This window comes from Ahaetulla prasina, chromosome 3 (assembly GCF_028640845.1).
Source record: "Ahaetulla prasina isolate Xishuangbanna chromosome 3, ASM2864084v1, whole genome shotgun sequence".
Taxonomy (NCBI): Eukaryota; Metazoa; Chordata; class Lepidosauria; order Squamata; family Colubridae; genus Ahaetulla; species Ahaetulla prasina.
Window position 1 is genome coordinate 51368194 of NC_080541.1, and position 21655 is coordinate 51389848.

Below are 21655 nucleotides of genomic sequence, written 5' to 3' on the forward strand. Positions count from 1 at the left end.
GCATGAAATAATTATACAATATATAAGCATATATATGAGTATGAGTATGTAATAACTATATTAATTTGATATAATGAAAGAAAACAATAGGACAGGAACGGTAGGCACGTTTGTGCTCTTATGCACGCCCTACTCAAAATTCCTCAAAATTCTCAAAACTCAAAATTACTCAATAATCAAAATTACTCAAAATTCCGCTACCAGTTCTCCGAACTGCTCAAAATTTCCACTACCGGTTCTCCAGAATCTGTCAGAACCTGCTGATTAGCACCCCTGAGCAAGATGCAAAAGCATATGTGTAATTTACCAAAGGATCATACTAATTCTTTGTGAAATCTTTGTTTAAGATCAAAGAAAAGCTATATGTGGTAAAAGACAGTAGCAAATTGACCAACAGACATGAAATCAAATAACTAACATTATAACAAGATTGTGGAGAGACCATGAGATCATGAAGAATAGACTTGCATGTGTTTTATTGACTTTGTCGAAGATTTAGGTTGTTTAGATGTATTATAAGAATGGAATTAGTGACAACTGAAATGAAAACAAGAGAGTAAAGCATGAACTACAGTATTTCAGATATGCAGATGGCACCATTTAGTTACCTAAAAATAACGAAGACTTAGAAAAGTTCATTATAAAATAAATATGGAAATATATCTGGGTTAATGGTAAGAAAATTAAGTTCCGCCACCATGCAGATGGTGAAAAAAATAAATATGTAGATGGTTTTCTTGGGTTCAAGAATAGATAAAGATAGAAAATATACTGGAGAAGAAAAGGGAAGATTAATCCTAGGGAAGAAAACTAATGTAGATAAGATGATGAAGAATAAGGAAATTGTCAACTCATGATTTAATTAGGACATCCATTGGAACCCTGGCAGATATTTTTATGATTAGAAATATCAGAACATATAAAGCAAAGATGTTCCATTGGTAATATATGACTATAAATGTTAAATAACTGAGGCAGACCAAGAAAAAACACATAGATGCTAGGAACTATGCTATAGATTGGAAACATTAACATGGGCTGCAAAATTAGCCAGTCTCTGTCCTGTACCAAATAAAACCGACTGCTCTTTTGAAGCTAATATCAGGTAGCAGGTCATATGAAACAAGACAGAATCGAAAAGTATATTGGTAAGGTTGAGGGAAATAGAAGATATGATGATAGATAATGTGGACTGATAGGACCAAGAGAAGACTGCCACCAGATACAGCTGAGATGGTAAATATTTGTCCATGCTATCCAAAAGAATAAGGCATGCTAGGCTTATATCCCTGTTCCCACAAATGTCTGTTTGTGCTTCTCATTCTTTGTCTCTATATTATTGAGTCTGATTCTTTTTAAATGCTTCCTGGCACATCTATAGCTTCCTATATTTTATGTTTATGTCCTCTTTTTGTTTTGCTATTTCTGGACAAGTTCATAGGTTGCTAGTTCTCTTTAGCTTCTTCACAGAAGAATATAATAAGTTTCATAAACCATTCACACTGCACTTCTGACAAAGCTCAAGGGAAATAGTAAAATCCTGCTACATTTTTAGTAGTAATTTAAGCAGCAATCCATACAGCTGCAGGACTACATCCCACAGGAAAGTGGTGATAATCTACTAGTACAGATGGCAGTAACTGGATTTAGATGATAAAATAGAATGAGGAGCAAATGAGCTGGAGAAAAACATTGTAAATCTCAAGAGCCAAATATATTTGTAGCCAAAAATAACAGCTGGGAAATTGGCCTTCTTTGCACAAGAGAAAATCAAGTGTCAGTAATCTTCGCTTTCTCTTGCAATAGTTCTGCTGTTGTACTCAGACAGATTGAGAATAAAATATTATATTTTTAAAAAGACATCATAAAGCCAATGGGACTGGTTTCTGAGCAGAAGTGTAGCATTCTCATAAATTCTTTGTATAGAAATAGTTACTTATTTTAAAAGTCTACTAGCAACTGTCCTCACAATGAGTAAACTTAAAACTGTGATTAAAGAACCAGGCACAATAAAGGAGGGTAATGGATTGCACACATTTTGCAAATCTTTTGACTTTATATATCATGCAAGCACAGCTCTACACTACTTAGTGTTATAATATACCAGAGATTTAAACATCCCATCAAATTAAATTGAAAGGAAATAACTTTTTGTTGAATTTTGGGGCACAGAAACTAAAGTAAGATAAAGCTTAGAAGTGGTAAGCATTATAGAACTGCAGGCACTAGATGTTTTAATTTACCATCTTTAATTCAATATGCATCTGAGCAAATAATGAAGATAAGCTGTATTCTTGCCAAGGAAATCTTCCAGACTAGCCTTCCAGACTGCTATGGCAATATAAGGCCTGTCTTCAATAGTGATTTACTGCCATAGCAAGAGCTGAGTTATGCTATAAATTACTACTCTGGAAGGGTTCTGGAAAAGCCCTGAATAATCACAGGTTTTTTTCCCCTTCATATGTTTGTTTTCACACAAAGGAAGAAAAGTGGGTCAGGGGATGATTTCAAGGACATTGGTAGGGAATAACCTACAGTTCCTGCATTATATTTAAGTTACATTTGTAACGGATTAGAAAATGGGAATAAACAAGATATAACTAAACCGGCCACATGACTTAATCAAAAGCTAAATCTCCCTTTAAAAAGCAATTCCTATAAAATCAGATTTATGGAAAGTGTATGAAACAGTAAACATTATTTTTTTCTTTCCATGTTATTATACTAATAACAGAAGAAGGTGTTTCTACTTTGTAGATAAGGATAAAACACCATCAGTCTCTGTAAATGTAGCTGCGCAATTTTTATACATTCTAACAAACAAACAAGTTTGACATTGTTACCCATGGTATAATAAACAGAGGTGAATCTCCTCTAGAACACTGGTGCTTAAATCCTTAGATAGTCAATTCATATTGTTAGATTCGGGCAATAACGAGGCAGGAGACCAGGATAGTGACAACAGCTCTTTACTATATGGTGAACCCAGCAGCTCGGGCTGGGAAAACCCTCTCCTTAAATACAGTTTAGCCGGAGGCTTCAACCAATCAGCAACGTGCTTTTTTCCCGCCAAAACATTTAAAGATACATTACACTCCTTCCCTCCCAGAAAACACTTTACCATTATTTACATGAGATTTACATATTATTTTTCAACGTAATCACGCAAGTAGACTGGGCGTCTCCTGACTCTTTCGGACCTGCGCAATTCATTCTCTGGGAGTGAGTCGAGCTGACCGGAGGGACTGTCTGTTCCTCTCAGCTCCTCCTCTAGGCCATCCGGCCCTGGATTATTTGCAGAGTCGTCCCTGCTGTTTTCTGACGGAACCTGTTGGCGTCGCTGGACCTCCTGGAAGTCAGATAAGTCCCGCGTTTGCCCCGGTTTGAGTCAGCTGTGGATTCAAACATTGTATAGTCAGGGCCTGTTTCGTCTAATTCGGATTGTTCGGTTATGCGTTTTCTTATTTGGTCTATGTGGCGCTTCCATACCCGGCCATCCTTTATCTCCACTAAATATGATTTGGGACCTGTTATTTCTAGGATTTTTCCTGCTAACCAGGTCGGGCCTTCGCTATAGTTGTGTGCCCACACTCGGTCGCCTATTGCCATCCCTCTTGTTTTATCGAGTGCCCCCTTGTAACCGTCTGGTGTGTAGTTCGGGTTTAAACGGTCTAGTGGGCACCTGAGTTTCCGACCCATTAATAACTCTGCTGGGCTTCTGCCAGTTGTGACACAGGGGGTTCTGTGTTGGACGGCCAGGAAGGTATCGATTTTTGTTTGCCAGTCGCCTGGCTTGATTCTGGACAATGCCTCTTTTGCGCTCCGGACGGAACGTTCTGCAAGGCCATTCGTCGCAGGGTGGAAAGGCGCCGAGAGGACATGCCGGATGCCCTCTTCTGCCAAGTACCCCTCAAACTGGGTTGCCGTGAATTGCGGGCCGTTATCGGATACTAACGTGTCGGGCAACCCATGGGTTACAAATAGGTGCCGTAGGACTGAGATCACTGCCTCGGCTGTCATGGATCTCATGAGAATGATTTCCAGCCATTTGGAGTAGGCATCGACTACCACCAGAAAGGTTTGGCCGTGGAAGGGGCCGGCAAAATCGATGTGGATCCTAGACCAGGGCCCTTGGGGTCTCTCCCATTCCCGAACCGGGGCCGTTGGGGGTAGCGGTCTGGACTCCTGGCAGGCCTGGCATTTCCCTATCCTTTCAGCAATTTCCGAGTCCATTAAGGGCCACCACACATAGCTTCTCGCTAGACCCTTCATCCTCACGATCCCTGGGTGACCTTCGTGAAGGAGATCCAACACCCTTTTCCTCAATCTCTCTGGGATCACCACTCGATCCCCCCATAGCAGGCACCCCCCTTGAGCCGAAAGTTCCCCTCGTTTCTTTACAAACTCTTTAAAACGCTCGCCCGCGCAGCGGCCACCTCTTTGTACCCAACCAATCACAGTTCTTATTGTAATGTCCTTATTCGAAGCCCGAGCCACCTCTTTGGATGTGACTGGGCCAGAGTCCAAAGAGTCAATAAGTAGGACTGGTATTCCCGGAGTGGGGTCTTCGATAGTCTCTGGTAACGGGCATCTGCTCAGGGCGTCTGCATGCCTAAATCCTTTCCTGGCCGGTGTAGCAATTTGTAAGAATACGCTGCCAGGAAGATAGTCCATCGGGTCAGTCTTGGCGAAAGTGCCACGGGTGTTGGGCGGTCGCCTGCCAACAAACCTAGCAACGGTCTATGGTCTGTGATGATTTCAAAATCACGACCAAATACATACTCATGGAACTTTTTTACCCCTGAGACTATAGCCAAGGCTTCCTTATCAAGCTGGCTATAGTTCCTTTCAGTTGATGACATGGTTCGGGAGTAGTATGCAATAGGGGCTTCTGTGCCATTTGGTAACCGGTGGCTGAGCACAGCCCCCACCCCATAGGGAGATGCGTCGCAGCTTAACACTAATGGCAGTGTGCCATTGTATTGATAAGGAGGCTATCACTCGTTAGGAGATTTTTTACCCTTGAATGCCCTAGCTTCCGCCTTTCCCCAAGACCATGCAGCCGTCTTAGCTAATAATTTATGCAGCGGCTCTGCTACTGTTGCCTTATTCTTAAGAATACTGCGTAGAAGTTGACCAGACCTAAGAATGCCTGTAACTCCGTTTTGTTCTTGGGCACGGGGCCTTCCTGATGGCCCGTACCTTGCTCTCAGTGGGGTGAATCCTTCCTGTCTATCCGTAGCCCAGGAATTCCACAGACTCAACCCCGATCTGGCATTTGCTTAGTTTAACCGTGAGACCGGCAGACCGGAAAATGCCCAAAACTTTTCGCAGCCTCACCCCTAATTCCTCTAGATTTTCAGCGGATACCAGTACATCGTCAAAGTATGGTACCACCCCTGGGAGGCCCTGCAATAGCCGCTCCATCAGGTTCTGGAATAACCTGGAGCTACGCTGACCCCAAACTGTAATCGGGTACACTTAAACTGCCCTCTGTGAGTCACAATTGTCTGCGCTTCGGCTGTGTTGCTATCTACGGGCAGCTGTTGATAGGCTTGGGCCAGATCTAGCTTGGCAAAAACTTGCCCTTGCCCCATTGAGTGCAGTAAGTGCTGTACCACCGGAACGGGGTAAGCACTCTTTTGCAACGCTTTGTTAAGCGTTGCCTTGTAGTCAGCGCAAATCCGGACCGATCCGTCCGGTTTGACTGGGGTGACTATAGGGGTCTCCCACTTAGCATGGTCAACTGGCACTAGAATTCCCTGGTTTACTAGCTTGTCCAGTTCCCGGTCAATCCTGGGCTTAAGGGCGAACGGGACCCTCCTAGCCTTTAGGCGGATAGGGGCAACTTGGGGGTCTAAGTTAAAGGATATAGGGGTCCCCTTGTACTTGCCCAGGCAGTCTTTGAAAACGTCCCCAAACTCCTTCGTGAGTGCGTCTTTGAGGTCGACTTCGTTTCTGAAGATTCCGGTCACTCCCATGCCCAATGCTCGGAACCAGTCCAGTCCCAACAAGCTTGGCAGGGTCCCATCGACGATGGTGATGGGCAGAGTTTTCTTGTAGTGTCCATACTCGACGTGGACGGACGTTACCCCTCGAACAGGGATGCGATTCCCCTGGTAGTCCTGTACTTTTAGTCTTTGTGGTTGCAGCTTGCGCTTTGCGATGGCGGGTAAGGCTCTCACGAGGTTGTCCCAGGACATGATCGTGATCGATGAGCCGGTGTCCACCTCCAATCGGCACGGCACCCCCTCAATCTTTGCTTTTGTGAAGATTTTCTTTTCTAGGCGTGTTGATGCGTGACCCACTCTCACGACAGTTTGATTCAATTTCGCGCCTTTTTTAAACTGACCACTCGCGGGCCGCTTCGTCGTTCCCGCGCTCTGATTGGCCGGTTTGAATTTTTGGCGGGAAGGTTGGGGAGCTCGACAGACCTGTGCTAGGTGCCCCTTCCTTTCGCATCGCCGACAAGTTGCATCTTTAAATCTGCATTGTTGTCGTTGGTGTTGCCCTCCGCAACTCGCGCAGTCGCCCCGGTCGTCTTTCTCCGGCCTCCCGGTGTGGAAAACTCCTTCCTCCTCCTCACCGTCCGATTCGGCCTGGACCTCTTCATTGTGGACCGGGGTTGATTTCGCACCAGCCGTTGGTGTGACCTGCTTTTGTAAGGTTTCCGCTGCTTGGGTGGACATCTCGTGAGCCCTGGCTTCGTCCAGGGCGTTTGCCAGCGTTAGGTTGCTTTTAGCCAGCAGCCGCCTCCGCAAACGGATGTCCCTGACCCCGCGGATGAGTTGCTCCAGCAATGCCTCGTCCAAGTCTCGATACTCGCAATATTTTGAGGCTTTTCTTAGGGCGGCCATGTATGCACTGATGGACTCGCCTTCTTGCTGTCTGCGCTCCCCGAATTCAAACTGTTGCACATACTTGGATGGCATCGGTGCAAAATGTGCTTTCAGCAGAGTCTGCAGAGTTTGCCACGGTACCGACTGTACCGGCGTTGGCTCAGCCAGGGATTCTGCGGTGTCGAAAACCTCCGGACCGCAGTGGCTCAGGAAATAGGCTCGTTTCCTGTTGTCGGAAACTCCTTGAAGTTCGTTTGCTTCGAGGAAACACTCGAAGCGAGCCATGTATGACCCCCATTTCTCCTTAGCTGGGTCGAATGGCGCTGGCGGTGTGTAGCCGGACATTGCTGCTTTCCGCCCTTGTTTTGCTGGGTTCGCGTCTTCCTGGTGAGTTCAGCTCTTTTCCTGGCGCTCTTAGCCTCGAGATCCCACCTTCGTCGCCAGTGTTAGATTCGGGCAATAACGAGGCAGGAGACCAGGATAGTGACAACAGCTCTTTACTATATGGTGAACCCAGCAGCTCGGGCTGGGAAAACCCTCTCCTTAAATACAGTTTAGCCGGAGGCTTCAACCAATCAGCAACGTGCTTTTTTCCCGCCAAAACATTTAAAGATACATTACACATATGACTTGTTAGGTCAAGGAATGTCCATTTATTCCAGAATATAGTGGCTGATAATTTTCAGAATTACCAGCACATCCACTTCCCCATCTGAGGCATATGGTCTTCTAGTCCAACTCCCTGCTTAAGCAGGAAATCCTATACCATTTCAGACACTTTATAATGCCTTGGTAAGGCCACACTTGGAATATTGCATTCAGTTTTGGTCGCCACAGTGTAAAAAGGATGTTGAGACTCTAGAAAGAGTGCAGAGAAGAGCAACGAAGACGATTAGGGGACTGGAGGCTAAAACATATGAAGAACGGTTGCAGGAACTTGGTATGCCTAGTTTAATGAAAAGAAGGACTAGGGGAGACATGATAGCAGTGTTCCAATATCTCAGGGGTTGCCACAAAGAAGAGGGAGTCAAACTATTCTCCAAAGCACCTGAGGGTAGAACAAGAAGCAATGGGTGGAAACTAATCAAGGAGAGAAGCAACCTAGAACTAAGGAGAAATTTCCTGACAGAACAATTGATCAGTGGAACAACTTGCCTGCAGAAGCTGTAAATGCTCCAACACTGGAAATTTTTAAGAAAACGTTGGATAGCCATTTGTCTGAAATGGTGTAGGGTTTCCTGCCTGGGCAGGGGGTTGGACTAGAAGACCTCCAAGGTCCCTTCCAACTCTGATAGCATTATTATTATTATAAATAGCTGTCCAATCTCTTCTTAAAAACCTCCAGCGTAGGAGCACCCACAACTTCTAGAGACAAGTTGTTCCATGATTAATTGTTTTAACTGTCAGAAAATTTCTCCTTAGTTCTAGGTTGCTTTTCTCCTTGATTAGTTTCCATCCATTGCTTCTTGTCCTGCTTTCAGATGCTTTGGAGAATAGGTTGACGCCGTCTTGTTTGTAGCAACACCTTAGATATTGGAACACTGCTATCATGTCACCCCAGTCCTTCTTTTCATTAAACCCAGTTTCATTAATACCCAGTTCCTGCAACCGTTCTTCATCTGTTTTAGCCTTCAGCCCCCTAATCATCTTTGTTGCTCTTCTCTGTACTCTTACATGTGAGACAGGTGATATTAAAAGATTTAAGGCTATCTTAAGGTTTAAACAAATCCAATGAATTTTTAACAAAACATACTTGCAAAATGATAAGGGACTTGTAAGTTGCCTTACATGTAACCTGAATAAATACTCTTCTCCCCCCATCTTGCTTCATTTTTAATTAAATCTTACATCAGTTATTACACCAAACATCTGATGAAATAAACTATACTTCCTAAAAGCTTCTGCCTTTTAATAAAATTTGTTAATTTGAAGACTTCTTCTGATTCAGAGCGCCTACAGTTATTATCTGATTTATCCCACTGCATAAAACTTTGAAGTAGTCTGTCTGGTTATACTTCACTATACTAAGCAAAAACAGCCAATTGTAGCTTATTTAACAAAAATTAGGTAAATATCTATGGCGAATATCAGCATGAAGCAGGTATCCAAACAATGAAGTGATGCAGAGATGGAACCCATTTAATTGAATAGAGAAAAGAGAAAAATTTGGATTAATTTAATAACAATAGATGAGGGAAGAAAACAAAAAGAACCCATGAATATTTATTTATTTGTCACAACAGTATATATAAGCATAAGCATGAAATAACTATACGAATTTGATACAATCAAAGGGAACACTAGGACAGGAACAGTAGGCACGCTGGTGCTATTATGCATGCCCCTTACAGACCTCTTAGGAATGGGGTGAGGTCAATAGTAGATAGTCTTTGGTTAAAGCTTTGGGGATTTGGGGATGAGACCACAGAGTCAGGTAGTGCATTCCAGGCATTAACAACTCTGTTACTGAAGTCATATTTTCTGCAATCAAGATTGAAGCGGTTCACTTTAAGTTTAAATCTATTGTGTGCTCGTGTATTGTTGCGATTGAAGCTGAAGTAGTCTTCAACAGGAAGGACATAGTACATCTTAAAGATAAGTCTATTATCAGAATACTTTAAAGTTGCTATTTACTGATTTCTATCCTTCCTTTCATTTAGGAGGTTGAGGCTGGATATAATTAGAAACATAAATGTTTATCTGTTATTTATTATTTCTTTATTTACTTATTTATTTACTTACTTATTTGAGTCTTTCTCTTTTTTACTTTAGTAAAAAAGTAAAATTTTTAGTAAATCAAGGCAGCGACCATACATAATGCTCCCTTTCTATTTTTCACAACAACCACGTGAGGTGGGTTGGACTGAGAAAGTGTGACTGGCCCAAAGTCACCTAGCTGGGTTTCATGCCTTAAGGCTAGACTAGAATTCAATCTCCTGGTTTCTAGGCCAGCACCTTAACCATTACATCAAACTTAATGTGGAAATGGGTGATAAAAGTTTCTATTAGAAGAGACAAAGCAAGAATTAATAGATACTAAATTAATATGGACTAAATATAAAAATAAGTGACCAGTGCAAAAGAGCTACATTGAGATAGTCTAGATGCATAGAAAGAATAAATGTGAAAGTATGAACTGTTATTTAGTAAAGATAGAAAGAAAGTTTCTAAGGATAGGAAAATACGGAAGTAAAATTACAAATAAAACTGATGTAAACTAGTTTAGCTATATTTGTTTCTTACCTCATGCTTTAATAGTTTGGCTTTTCTGAACTTTGCACATTGTTTACTCCAAAACAGCAATAACATAAAAGTTATATAGAAAACAAAGTCCATAAGAGTTATCAACAACTGAGCCTTTAAGAAGTATATAAGCAACATTTTTTATTCCAAGGGTTGCATAAATAGAATGAAAGAGATATTCCTACACATGCACATGCACACTTCTTCCTTTACATCCATCCATGCATTGCTTATCCGTACCTCATATTTCTCCACCTCGCATAGTCTCTGAGAGACTATGCAAAAAGCCAAAACAAACATTTCAAAATTATTTTGGAATCTATCAGACAAAGAAATGTGTGCATTTACAGTTTAATTTTTCAGCTATGTTATTGCATTGTTCAAGTCCTTTTACTCTTGTCAAAAATATACGATGCCTGTATTTACTTTGGACGGACACAAACTGAACTTCTACTTCCCAGTCTAAAGAAAAGACTCACAAGTGTTATAATCGCCATCTAGAGGGACTACATGTGCAATGCTAGGGTGCCAGAGTGAATACTAGCCATTCCTTTATGCTGCTGCTGTCATTTTCTGCTTCTATGGATATTGAGTTTTTTCTGACCTTTTCGTAGGAAGTCAGTTGCACTAAACATAACATTCCACAAAGTTTCTGAACAATGTTCAGATAAAGGTTTTGTTTTGCTCTTCAGATATTTTATTTCCAGAAAAATGATATTAAGACTAGGGTTTCGATTGTTTTAAAGTCCAAATAGATCCTTTGGTGATTTCATTGGTATGATATAAGTAGTCAAGGATAAATAGTATTTATATTCTATTTCAAAAGAACATTGATAACATAATTGCTATATAAAAAGCATTTTATTATTGGGAAGCCTTCTAGGTTTAGATTTTTTCAAAGGAGAGGAATACATCTTGGAGACTTATTTGTTTAAATCTAGATCTGGTGCCAAAATCAGAGACTGAAATAAGTTGAGATATTAGCTCTTCAGACCCAAGAACCAGCTTTCTTAAGAACATTCTCTAAATCTATAAAGATGTTGATTATGATAACCAAGAATTTGGTTCCCATCCCCTCGTGTCTAAAATGCCACATGTCATCTAAGTCTTATGCCTTCTCCCCAAATTTCCTATAATATCTCTATTTCTAATGCCTGGTCAAAAGTATAGAAACATTTATCTGGTAACTAAATATCAGTTTCTTTAAGAAATGTGATATTCCTCAAATCCTAGCATTTGGTCAGAATTTAGAGCAATTCTAGACATCATCAGCCAGATTAGAAAAATCTGAATGCCAGTGATATTAAAGCCTCACCTTAAAAGCTATGCTTATTCTAAAGTGACATTGTATTGTTTTGTGTGTTTTTTTATATTTTACACTATACTTAATGTAGTTTTCAATTATTGCACTGCCTAGGGATGCAATTTGTGAAAGGCAATATTGTATATAAACATAAGATAGAAAAAAAAGAACTATTACAGACCTGTGGGCATAACCTTCTCTTTAGATCAAACAGTTATATTTCACTCGATTAGTAAGTCTCTCATTATCCCTTCCCAGCATAGCAAAATCTTCCAAACTTTCTTATGAAAAAAACATTCTTCAGGGCAAAAATCGAATGATTCCAGCCACTCATTCCCATACTCTTAGTCTCCCAGTCAGGCAACACCCCATCAAATGCTCTTTTGATCTAAGGCTTTTGATCAAACATCTCTTCCTACAAGTTATCTTAAACATACCATGATGACTGTAAGGGATATTGTTAGTCTTGAAACACCACTGAAAAAGGAAGCTGCTCCAATTGCAGCAAACAATCCAGGATCAATCCATGCATGACTTTCATCAGTCTGAATTCCAAAAATGGAAACTAATACCAAACCAACAATTCTCCCATATAAAGCTCCAGTGTATCTGCACAAGAAAAAGAGAGAGACAATTCTGCACTGAAAATGCTTCACATTGTGCCTATTTGATGATATATTTTTTTTATAATGAGAAAATTTGGGTTATAGTCTCGTGGATGGGAATACAAGATTCTCTTGTTTAATTTAGCAACAAAGCAATTGAAGGGTGGCTCTTGACTCGCTTTGGCTAAAGTGATTAGAGCACCAGGAATGCTATGGGTTAAATTGGGACATTAAAACAATATTAAACAGTCTGTAGCTAACCATTTCTTTATTGTTGCCAAGAAAATTATATGAATAAATCCAGGTAGTAAATAGGAGTCATGCTTAAATCAATGAATTAATATTTGTAAATATTTTATATTTTATTGCACAATAATTCCCCTAAAAGTGTTATGGGTATTATGAAAGTAGCATGGTGCTGTAAGTTCTGCCTCTTTAAGACATATATGTGATGTCTCAAGGCACATATCAAACAGCTGGGGGTTTGGAGTTCAACAATGCTGACACTGCTTTCGTCATATTGGCTGATTTGGCCATCTCTGCAAATGCCACTGAAAATGGTCCTGACCCTTCCATAACTACAATTAAGCTACAAAGGAACTTCTCCCAAAGGTTGTTCAGGAAGGAGAAGCAATGAATGATGTTATGGAAAGGTGTGTGTAACAAAACATGTGTACAGCTCAAAAACAGCATCAAAAGAAATATTTGAAATGTTGAAATGTTGAAAATAAAATGGGGAAAATCTTTTTTGTAATAGGAGAAAACTTTGGGGAAGTTAAACGACAGGTATTAGCACCATTCAAACCTTGGGCAGAAATTAGGTGTCTCTTTAATAAAGGTCGGCAGCTCGGCGGTTCGAATCCCTAGTGCTGCTGTGTAACGGGGTGAGCTCCCGTTACTTGTCCCAGCTTCTGCCAACCTAGCAGTTTCGAAAGCACGTAAAAATGCAAGTAGAAAAAATAGGGACCACCTTTGGTGGGAAGGTAACAGTGTTCCATGCGCCTTTGGCATTGAGTCAATCCGGCCACATGACCACGGAGACGTCTTCGGACAGCGCTGGCTCTTCGGCTTTGAAATGGAGATGAGCACCGCCCCCTAGAGTCGGCAACGACTAACACGTATGTGTGAGGGGAACCTTTATCTTTACCTTTACCTTAATCTTTGTGCCATATCCCCAGTTTGCTTTTTAGCATAGATGACAGCATCCCAAAGCAGCAGAAAATGAATAACATACTTACAGCATAGGTATAACCAAGCCACTTGCAACAGCAGAGCCTGCAGTCAAGCAGGACAATAAGAAATAGAGAAGAAGTGCCATAAAAAGAGAGGCATATCCAAATTCCTCATGAGTCCCACGTCTGAATAAGTACATGATTCCTTTCATGCCATTTTCTGCCAGGAGGGCAGCAGCTTTAAATTTGAATGGAGAGAGATAGAAGAGAGAAGAGTTCATAATCTAGATTTGTAAAACATACAGACACAAAGATATACACCACATTCGTCATGGTTCCCCCTCTTTTCTTTTTAGTTCATCATGCTCAGTAAAATGCGATGGACACAGATTGTTGTTGCTGTTGTTGCTATTATGTTTTCTCGCAAAAGGATGCTAATAGAATAACAGAATAACAGAGTTGCAAGGGACCTTGGAGGTCTTCTAGTCCTGCTTAAGCAGGAAATCCTATACTATTTCAGACAAATGATTGTCCAATCTCTTCTGAAAAACTTCCAGTGTTGGAGCACCCACAACTTCTGGAAGCAAGTCATTCAAGTCTTTGTGACTTGGCTACTTAGCTTTATGTTTTACATGAACAGTAAATTCTCATATCCTAAATGAGAGTTACAAGCAACTTTATTTGACCAGGACTGCTATTATTATTGACTCTAATAGGCAGAGGAGGTGTCTGATGATGAGATGATCTTATCAAGGAGTTTGGTCAATTTTTTCAATCTTTCTCCTTTTACTTTTAATTCTTTTTTAGACTCTATGAGTCTAATCCAAATTCTTATATTCAAATTCTAAAAGCTAAGAGTTTTAGGCACATCATGACATCAACTACATATTTCATGCAGTTGGATGTTCCAATACATAAAAGGGCTTTCATGCTAGCCCAATGAAATGTCCTGCCTTCATTCCTGCTGTAGATACATACTGTAAAAGAAAATGCAAAGATACCAGAGCCATTATGCCCCTGTGGGAAAGGCAGATTCTACTAAGCATGCCCTCTTTTACTCCCAATTGTAAAGGGAACCCAATAGAGTCCTTTAATTATTCCATTTCTGAATAATGTCACAGAATTTACCATCCAGCAAATATGCACGGTTCCTGATATCCAACACCAGTTGTAACATATTCAGATTATGTGTGGCTGAATACGAGCCACATGGTAAATAAGAGCAGCTGAACGTGTTTGATTATGGTCTGCTAGATATGAAATTTGAATGCTGGAAGTTTCATACTTCCAGAGTTACATTTAGGACTACCTGTTATTTGTATTAGCCAAAACCACTTGTATTAAGTGGTAAAGCCTTTTCTTTTAGTTAAAATTTCTGTTTTTAATTTACCCCATCATTTATTTTAATCCCTTTAGCTTTATTCTTGGATCAACTATTAACTGAAACACTTTACCTTTAAATTTCTTTCAGTTGAAATTACACCATTACCTTCTGTGTTGGTTAATAGCTACAGTAATTTAGCCTCCTTTTAGACCAGAGGAGGAAATTGACAGGACTGGAAATCATCAGTTTTACTAGCAATTTTGGTGGTACAAACTGGGATTACAAAATAGAGCAAAAACTGCTGGGTTGCCCATCCCTCTTCTGGGAGAAAATATTGAAAGAGTATAGTATGGCTAGAATGTTTTAACTACAGAAAGTCCACAAATTCCCAAAGTGGCATAATTTGAATCAGTGGTGAAATTCAAATTTTTTGCTACTGTTTCTGTGGGCATGGCTTGGTGGGCATGGTAGGGGAAGGATACTACAAAATCTCCATTCCCACCCCACTCCAGGGGAAGGATACTGCAAAATCCCCATTCCCACCCCACTCTGGGGCCAGCCAGAGGTGGTATTTGCCGGTTCTCCAAACTACTCAACATTTCCGTTACTGGTTCTCCAGAACCTGTCATAATCTGCTGGATTTCACCCCTGATTTGAATCCGGATATTGCTGAAAATCAAATTTAACAACAGCATATGCTTCTTGTAAAACTGATAGGTTTGTATTACAATCAGGGACCAGTCTTCAAAATATTTGTAGGTGAATCTTGTAGAAGAATATTTAAGCAAAGTTGTTCTTGAACAGAGAGGGGAGGGGGAGATATTTTTTTTCTCTTACCTTCATTGAAGGTTTGGTTGAAAAATTCTGTTTCATTTGATCTATCTTGTAAAGTGGCTGGTTTACAGTTATATTCACCTATTTGCCAGCTAAGATGATGTACACTTGTAACCAAAATGAAAAGAAATCAAAATCAGTTCATGATAAGAATATATAGTGCAGGTGCTAAGGCAATTATTATCCATGTTCTCCTTTCCCAACAGTATCTGAAGCTCTTAATGTGCTTGCAAAGTTCCTTCACATGCAAGATTTCATCTGAGCTAAATCTCTTGAACAAAAAAATGCAATATAGTCAAAAAACCACTTTCAATGTCAGTCAACCATTTGGCCAGTGGTTGGGGTAGAATCCATGTTTCACTTACGTGGCTATTTTTCAATGCAATGTGAAGTCACTCATCCACCTATTCAAAAAAGTTGTTTTCCAGTGAATCATTCTAAAATTGGTGATTATTTGTAATGTTCTACTGTATGTATACAATTTCTTAAATTTTAATCACCTTTTGGGGAATGGGAGGCTTAGCTAGATATATGATATAACCTTCCTATTTTTATGTATGTGGCGATTAGCCTTCTTGCCTCCTAATCCAGAAGACAGGGCTCTTTAGGAAACTTGTGTTGTGATATCAACATTTCAAGCACCAATGATTCTGCAGTTATTTAAGCCTTAAATTTTAAGGAACCTGCATATTTTCTTCTGTGATTCCTGCCAGGCCTTAAAAGTGCCTGATTCCATACTTTTTGACATCACTCTGAAAGGATGCTGGTACTGACATAAATAATTACAGAATCTCTAATTATGAGAAGTATAGTATTACATATCTGAAGTGAGCATACATTCCATTTCCTGTGCCTCCACTATGAAATGTGTTTATGGACTAGCCCTCCAAGTATTCCACCCAGGTCATATGACATGCCTTGAAGCTACACAATTGAATCAGTCCTCAAACTGAAGTAGCCAAGAACCATTTTAATATATACATGCTTCCATCCCTTTCACTACTTACCTCTGTGATTTACTAGTTGGATCAGATGCTGGCAGCCTCCTAGGAGTACAGTGAAAAAAATATGGCAAGTAGACCGTCACAGTAATAGTCAAAACCTGCATATAGTATTTTAAAATACAGAAAAATACAGAAAGAAATGTTTAATGACAATGAGTCTAAAATCAGGCAGTTCACACCACAGGAACATCTACAGTTATATTCACTTGATCTAGATTAAGCAATTTTAACTATCAGATTCACAAAATATTTCAGAGAGGGACATTTAAGCTCATGAAAGAGCAAAAATCAAAGCCAAGAATCCAATAAAAAATTATCTTCATAGTACTAGAACTGTCAAAAACTATTTTTACCCATACTTTGCTGGTCTCCAGACTGATAGTTTGCCAATTGTTTGCTAGTCTCCAGTTCTGCAAACTTTTGCCCTCTAGAGATACTGAAATTTAATTGTTGAATGCCACTGCCTAATGAATTCTAGGAATGGTGGGGTACGTGAGTTACATAATGGAAGTTATTGAATTGGGAGACACAACAATTTTGCACTTCATTAAAGGAGAAAGATCTGTTTCTGAAAATGGTCTGGAAATTTCAATTCCTCTAAAATAAACTGCAACATAATTAACTGACAAATCGGGTCATGTTACAGCTTAATGTTTGGTGATAATAATCTAATTCAAAACACCACTCTATTTGGCCTGAATTCAATCAACAAGTTTGGGAGTGTATTAGAATTTCTCTTCAATTTATCTGATAATGTCAGTTTGCAGAAAGAAATGTATTTTGTGCTTTAAGTATGCTTTATGTACTGCACTATATGTATACTTGGCCAAATAAAGTTCAATTCAATGCATATGTAATGAACTGAGTTTCTCTATGATACATTTACATATTCCTATATTCATAAGCAGTGTTCATTGATTATATTTGCTTAGCTTCATTTTTAAACATAATTCAGATGGAAGCATTATATTATACTTGAACATTTAAAGTAGTATTTCCAATTCTTTCAACTGTTCAGCAGTACCATGGAAACTCTGTTTTGTTAAAAATTAAATAATAGATTTCCTTTTAATAAAAACAGGTAAGACATTTTGCAAGGAAAGAACATTCTGCTTTTATTTTTTATTAATATTTTTTTCTATTTTATAATATGAAGATTAGAAAATGAATGTTATTTTTAAAATAGAATAGAATAGAATAGATTTTTTTTTATTGGCCAAGTGTGATTGGATACACAAGGAATTTGTCTTGGTGCATATGCTCTCAGTGTACATAAAAGAAGATATTTGCAGTTAATTTTTGTTATCTCTAGTATATTGGCATATTTTATATCCATGTTATTTTTATACATAACTCAAGGTGGCAAAACTACCTAATATTTCTTCCTTCTCCTATTTCCTCCACAACAACTCTGTGAAGTGGGTTGGGCTACAAGAGAATGACGGCCCAAAGTCATCTGGCCAGCAGGACTATAACTCACCGTCTTTTGGTTTCTAGTCTAGTGCCTTAATCACTAGACCAGACTGACATTTTTGTGCCTTTTTAGTCCAAACTACTTTTAATTTCTATGCATATAGTAAAGCAGAATAAATAAAAAATGCATTGATTATTAATGCCTATATTAATGGTATTTTCTTTTGTTTAAGGAACTATTACTGTTCAAAGGTTGCAATTTTCAGTCCAAATGCAATTGAGAGTGACCAAGCCTTTGAGAAAATTCAGAAAGAGTGTAAAACGTTGGAAGAAGATAGCAATAGCACTTAGACTTAAATATTGCTTCACAGTGCCTTACAGCCCTCTCTAAGCAGTTTATAGAGTCAGCATCCCCCAACAAGCTGGGTCCTCATTTTACTGACCTCGGAAGGATGGAAGGCTGAGTCAACCTTGAGCTGGTGAGCCTTCACGTGCCAAAGTGCTGGCAGCCGGCAGTCAGCAGAAGTAGCCTGCAGTACTGCATTCTAACCTCTGTGCCACCATGGCTTATGGTGCAATGCAATGATGATGAAGAGGTAGTTTCCCTGGAAAAGCCAGCTCCAGGGAAATTCCTTCTTATAGTCTAAGAGGTAGGGACTGAAACACTGCCAGTTTCAAATGTTTAAAAATTGAGCAATGTTGGACTTCAGGATTTAGTTACCATGGTCTAGAAAATAGATTTCCTGATGTTTGCCAGAAACTATAATTGATATCTTCAGAAGAAATCTTCTGTATAGCAGACCACAGCTGCTGGCAAAATGTCAAGATATCTGTTGTTTAGACCATGGTCACTAAACTGGAAGCCCAATGTTACCCAACAGTGAAAGTCTACATCAGTAAATTGAAAAAGTGTCTAAATATCTATGTCTATCATTCTGAATCTGGTATAAATATATCTTTGGAATGCTCGAGAAAAAAAACATTCAATACTTACAAAAATCAGAATACATTCAAGAAGTTTGATTGATTTTCTGAGGGATGGTTTTTGAATTGGGCTGAAGAACCACAGACGTATTTTATTAATTCTTATGTTCAGGAAAACGAAAAAAGCTCCTAAAAGACCCCCAAGTATTCCAAGGAAGATGGCCGGAAGAAAGGCCAACACACTCATGTCCAGTAAGTTCTTAACCTAAACAGAAAGAAAACAAAATAAAATGTTCTGTAATTTTTGCCAATTATTTTACATATAGCAGCCTCCAAGATAAAAAGTACATGATGCAACCATTCTACATATAAAATGAAATTAAGTGCATAAAAACAGATTGTTCTTATAATAGTTTATAGCTCATCATCAAAGTCTTTTTTCCAGAACTTGTATTGTGGTCCTTCTTATCTTGAAGGTTAAAATACAAATGCTTATTATGGGATTGTATAATTGATAATATTAGAACTGACAGAAATAACCTATTAGATAAACTCATACATGCTGGTTCAGGGCTTTATATAGTTATGAGTGTCCCTCCGCAACCTCAAGCAGACCTAAGAAGTTTAGATAAATACATTTATTGTGGAGAAATGGAAAGCCATAAATAAAAAGAATTTTCCATTTAAAGCAGGGCTCCTCAACCCTTGAGCTGCGGCCCACTACTGGCCACTACTATGGCCTATTCAGAATTGGGGCATGCAAACGGGGCATGCACAGCCCAACTTGCGCAAGCGGTGGCCCAGTGCATACTTGTATGCATCCATGCCAGTCCATTCCTTGCGCAAGTCGAGCTGCATGTGTGTGTGCCAGTCTGCTCACTTAAGGGCTGAGTGCACATGCACCAGCCTGTTACTTGTGCAACCCAGTTCCCTTGTTCCCCACCCCCAGCCAGGCCACCAAGCCACAAAGGTTGGAGACTGCTGATTTAAGGCACCCCAGAACCTTCCTTTCTAGATTTGTGGTTTAAATTCTGGGTTGCTTCATTCTGTATTTTGAGTAGCTGCTCATTTCCCAGTTTTAAATATTCCTACTATGTGTCACTTGTTTACAAAATGTCTTTCTCTGGCCTGAAAATCAGAGATATCCACCTCACTGGCTTCCATTCTATTAGGTTCTTTATCAGCTGGCTAAACTGATGATTCTTTTCCAAGCACAATTATTGTAAAATTTTCTTTAGTGAGATTTCTGAAATGGATGGAAGAGAAGTTACAAAGCTATCTTAGTTTAAAGAACGGCAATAAATATTCCAACAGGTTTTTTTCTTTCATTTTGTTTTGTTCTTTTGGTGAATGGAGAAAACATGCAAAAGAAGTAAATAAATTAACGGCTGCTTTTCTGTTAGAAATTACTACTTTTGTCATGTGCTTAGAGTACTTATTAAAAATAAAGCTTCACTTAAAAACATTCTATAACTGCCCAACAGAAAATGGGGTGTCATCTCCAGCCTATTCTCCAGTGGTTTAGTTGGCTACCCTGTCAAAATTCAACATGCACACATAAATTCTTCATTTGCTATATGGTATTTCCTATTCATTCATTCGTTCATTCATTCATTCATTTCTCATTTGTGTATGACCACCATCTCATAAAACATGACTCTGGATGGTGTACAATAAAAGAAACTCCTATAAAACAGTGATATAAAAACAAGTAAAAATATTAAAGTTATAATTAAAGGCAAGGAGAAAGCAACAGGTATTAACAGTGAAGCCACCTTAACATCTCACAATTGTCTTTAGACTCCCAGACCTGATGACATAACCAGATTCTGAGGGACTTATGGAAAATTGACACGGATGTAGCCAACTTCATTTCAAAGGGGATGATGTTCCATAAAGTGGGCACTATGACAGCAAAAGCTCATCTCCTGGATCCTGCCAGATTAGCTCCTTGGCAGATGAGACCCACAATATACCTCTTCTGCCAGATATGATGGGAGGAGCAGATCTAATTGGAAACAGGTACTATATCAAATAACTTAGCCCCATGTCATGATGGGCTTTAAAGGTAAAAACCAGCACCTTGAATTGGATCTGGAAGCAAACTAGTAATCAATGCAGCTCATAGAGCAGAGTTGTAAAGTGTTCTGTTTTAGGGGCACAAATAACTGCCCACACTGCCACATTCTGCACAGCTGGAATTTCTGGATACACTTCAAGGGTGGCCCCATTACAGTAGTTCACCCAGAAGATGAATAGAGTATGAGTAACCATAAGCAGAGCCTCTTGATCCAGGAATGGGTACAATGGGCACATAACACAAAACTATGCAAAGGCCCTTATACCCATAACTTCTACCTGCTCTTTAAATAGGAGTTGCAAGTCCAGAAGAACCTCCCAAATTTGCACCTATCTGTTTGTGGCAGTGCAGTCCCATCCATCACCAATGATGTCATAGTTCCAAAAAGGGCAGTCCCCCAAACCCAGAACCTCTTATTCTTGCCAGAATTGAGTTGAACCCACTTGTTCCCTGTCCAGAGCCTCACAGCTTCCAGGCACTGGGATAAGATATCAAAAGCACACTTAGTTGCTTAGACAGAGGTGTATAATTAGGTATCATCAGCATACTAATGATACTTCAGCCCATGGCAATGGATGAGCCCACCCAGTGGTTTCATGTAAACGTTGAATAGGAGCAGAAAAGGCACTGAATCTTGCAGCACCTCTCTCCCTTTCTCAGTCACCACCACTCAGTCAAACCTGGAGATAGAATGGGAAGCCAGCACAATACATTGCCAATCACCCTCAATCCCCAAAGTTGATCCAGAAGGAAACCATGATCAGTGATACTAAAGGCTGCTAAGAGATCCCATCAAACAAGGCTGAATATACAACTTCCATCCTACTCTCACCTGAGATTATCTAAAAGTGTGACTAATACCATTTCCATTCCATAATCAGGCTTGAATGCATATTGAAAGCGATTAAATAATC

The 21655-nt window shown here is 39.7% G+C and overlaps 1 protein-coding gene across 1 annotated transcript in view; it reads right to left on the reverse strand.

Moving 5' to 3' along the window:
* Positions 1-21655, reverse strand: part of LOC131194955 (chloride channel protein C-like) — a 90216-nt gene that overhangs the window by 51342 nt on the left and 17219 nt on the right. The window contains exons 7-11 of the mRNA XM_058176582.1: positions 18732-18926; positions 16328-16422; positions 15324-15427; positions 13229-13400; positions 11823-11994 (exon numbers count right to left, since the gene is read on the reverse strand). Of these exons, the coding sequence (XP_058032565.1) occupies positions 11823-11994; positions 13229-13400; positions 15324-15427; positions 16328-16422; positions 18732-18926 (738 nt within the window). The remainder of the gene's footprint in view (positions 1-11822; positions 11995-13228; positions 13401-15323; positions 15428-16327; positions 16423-18731; positions 18927-21655) is intronic.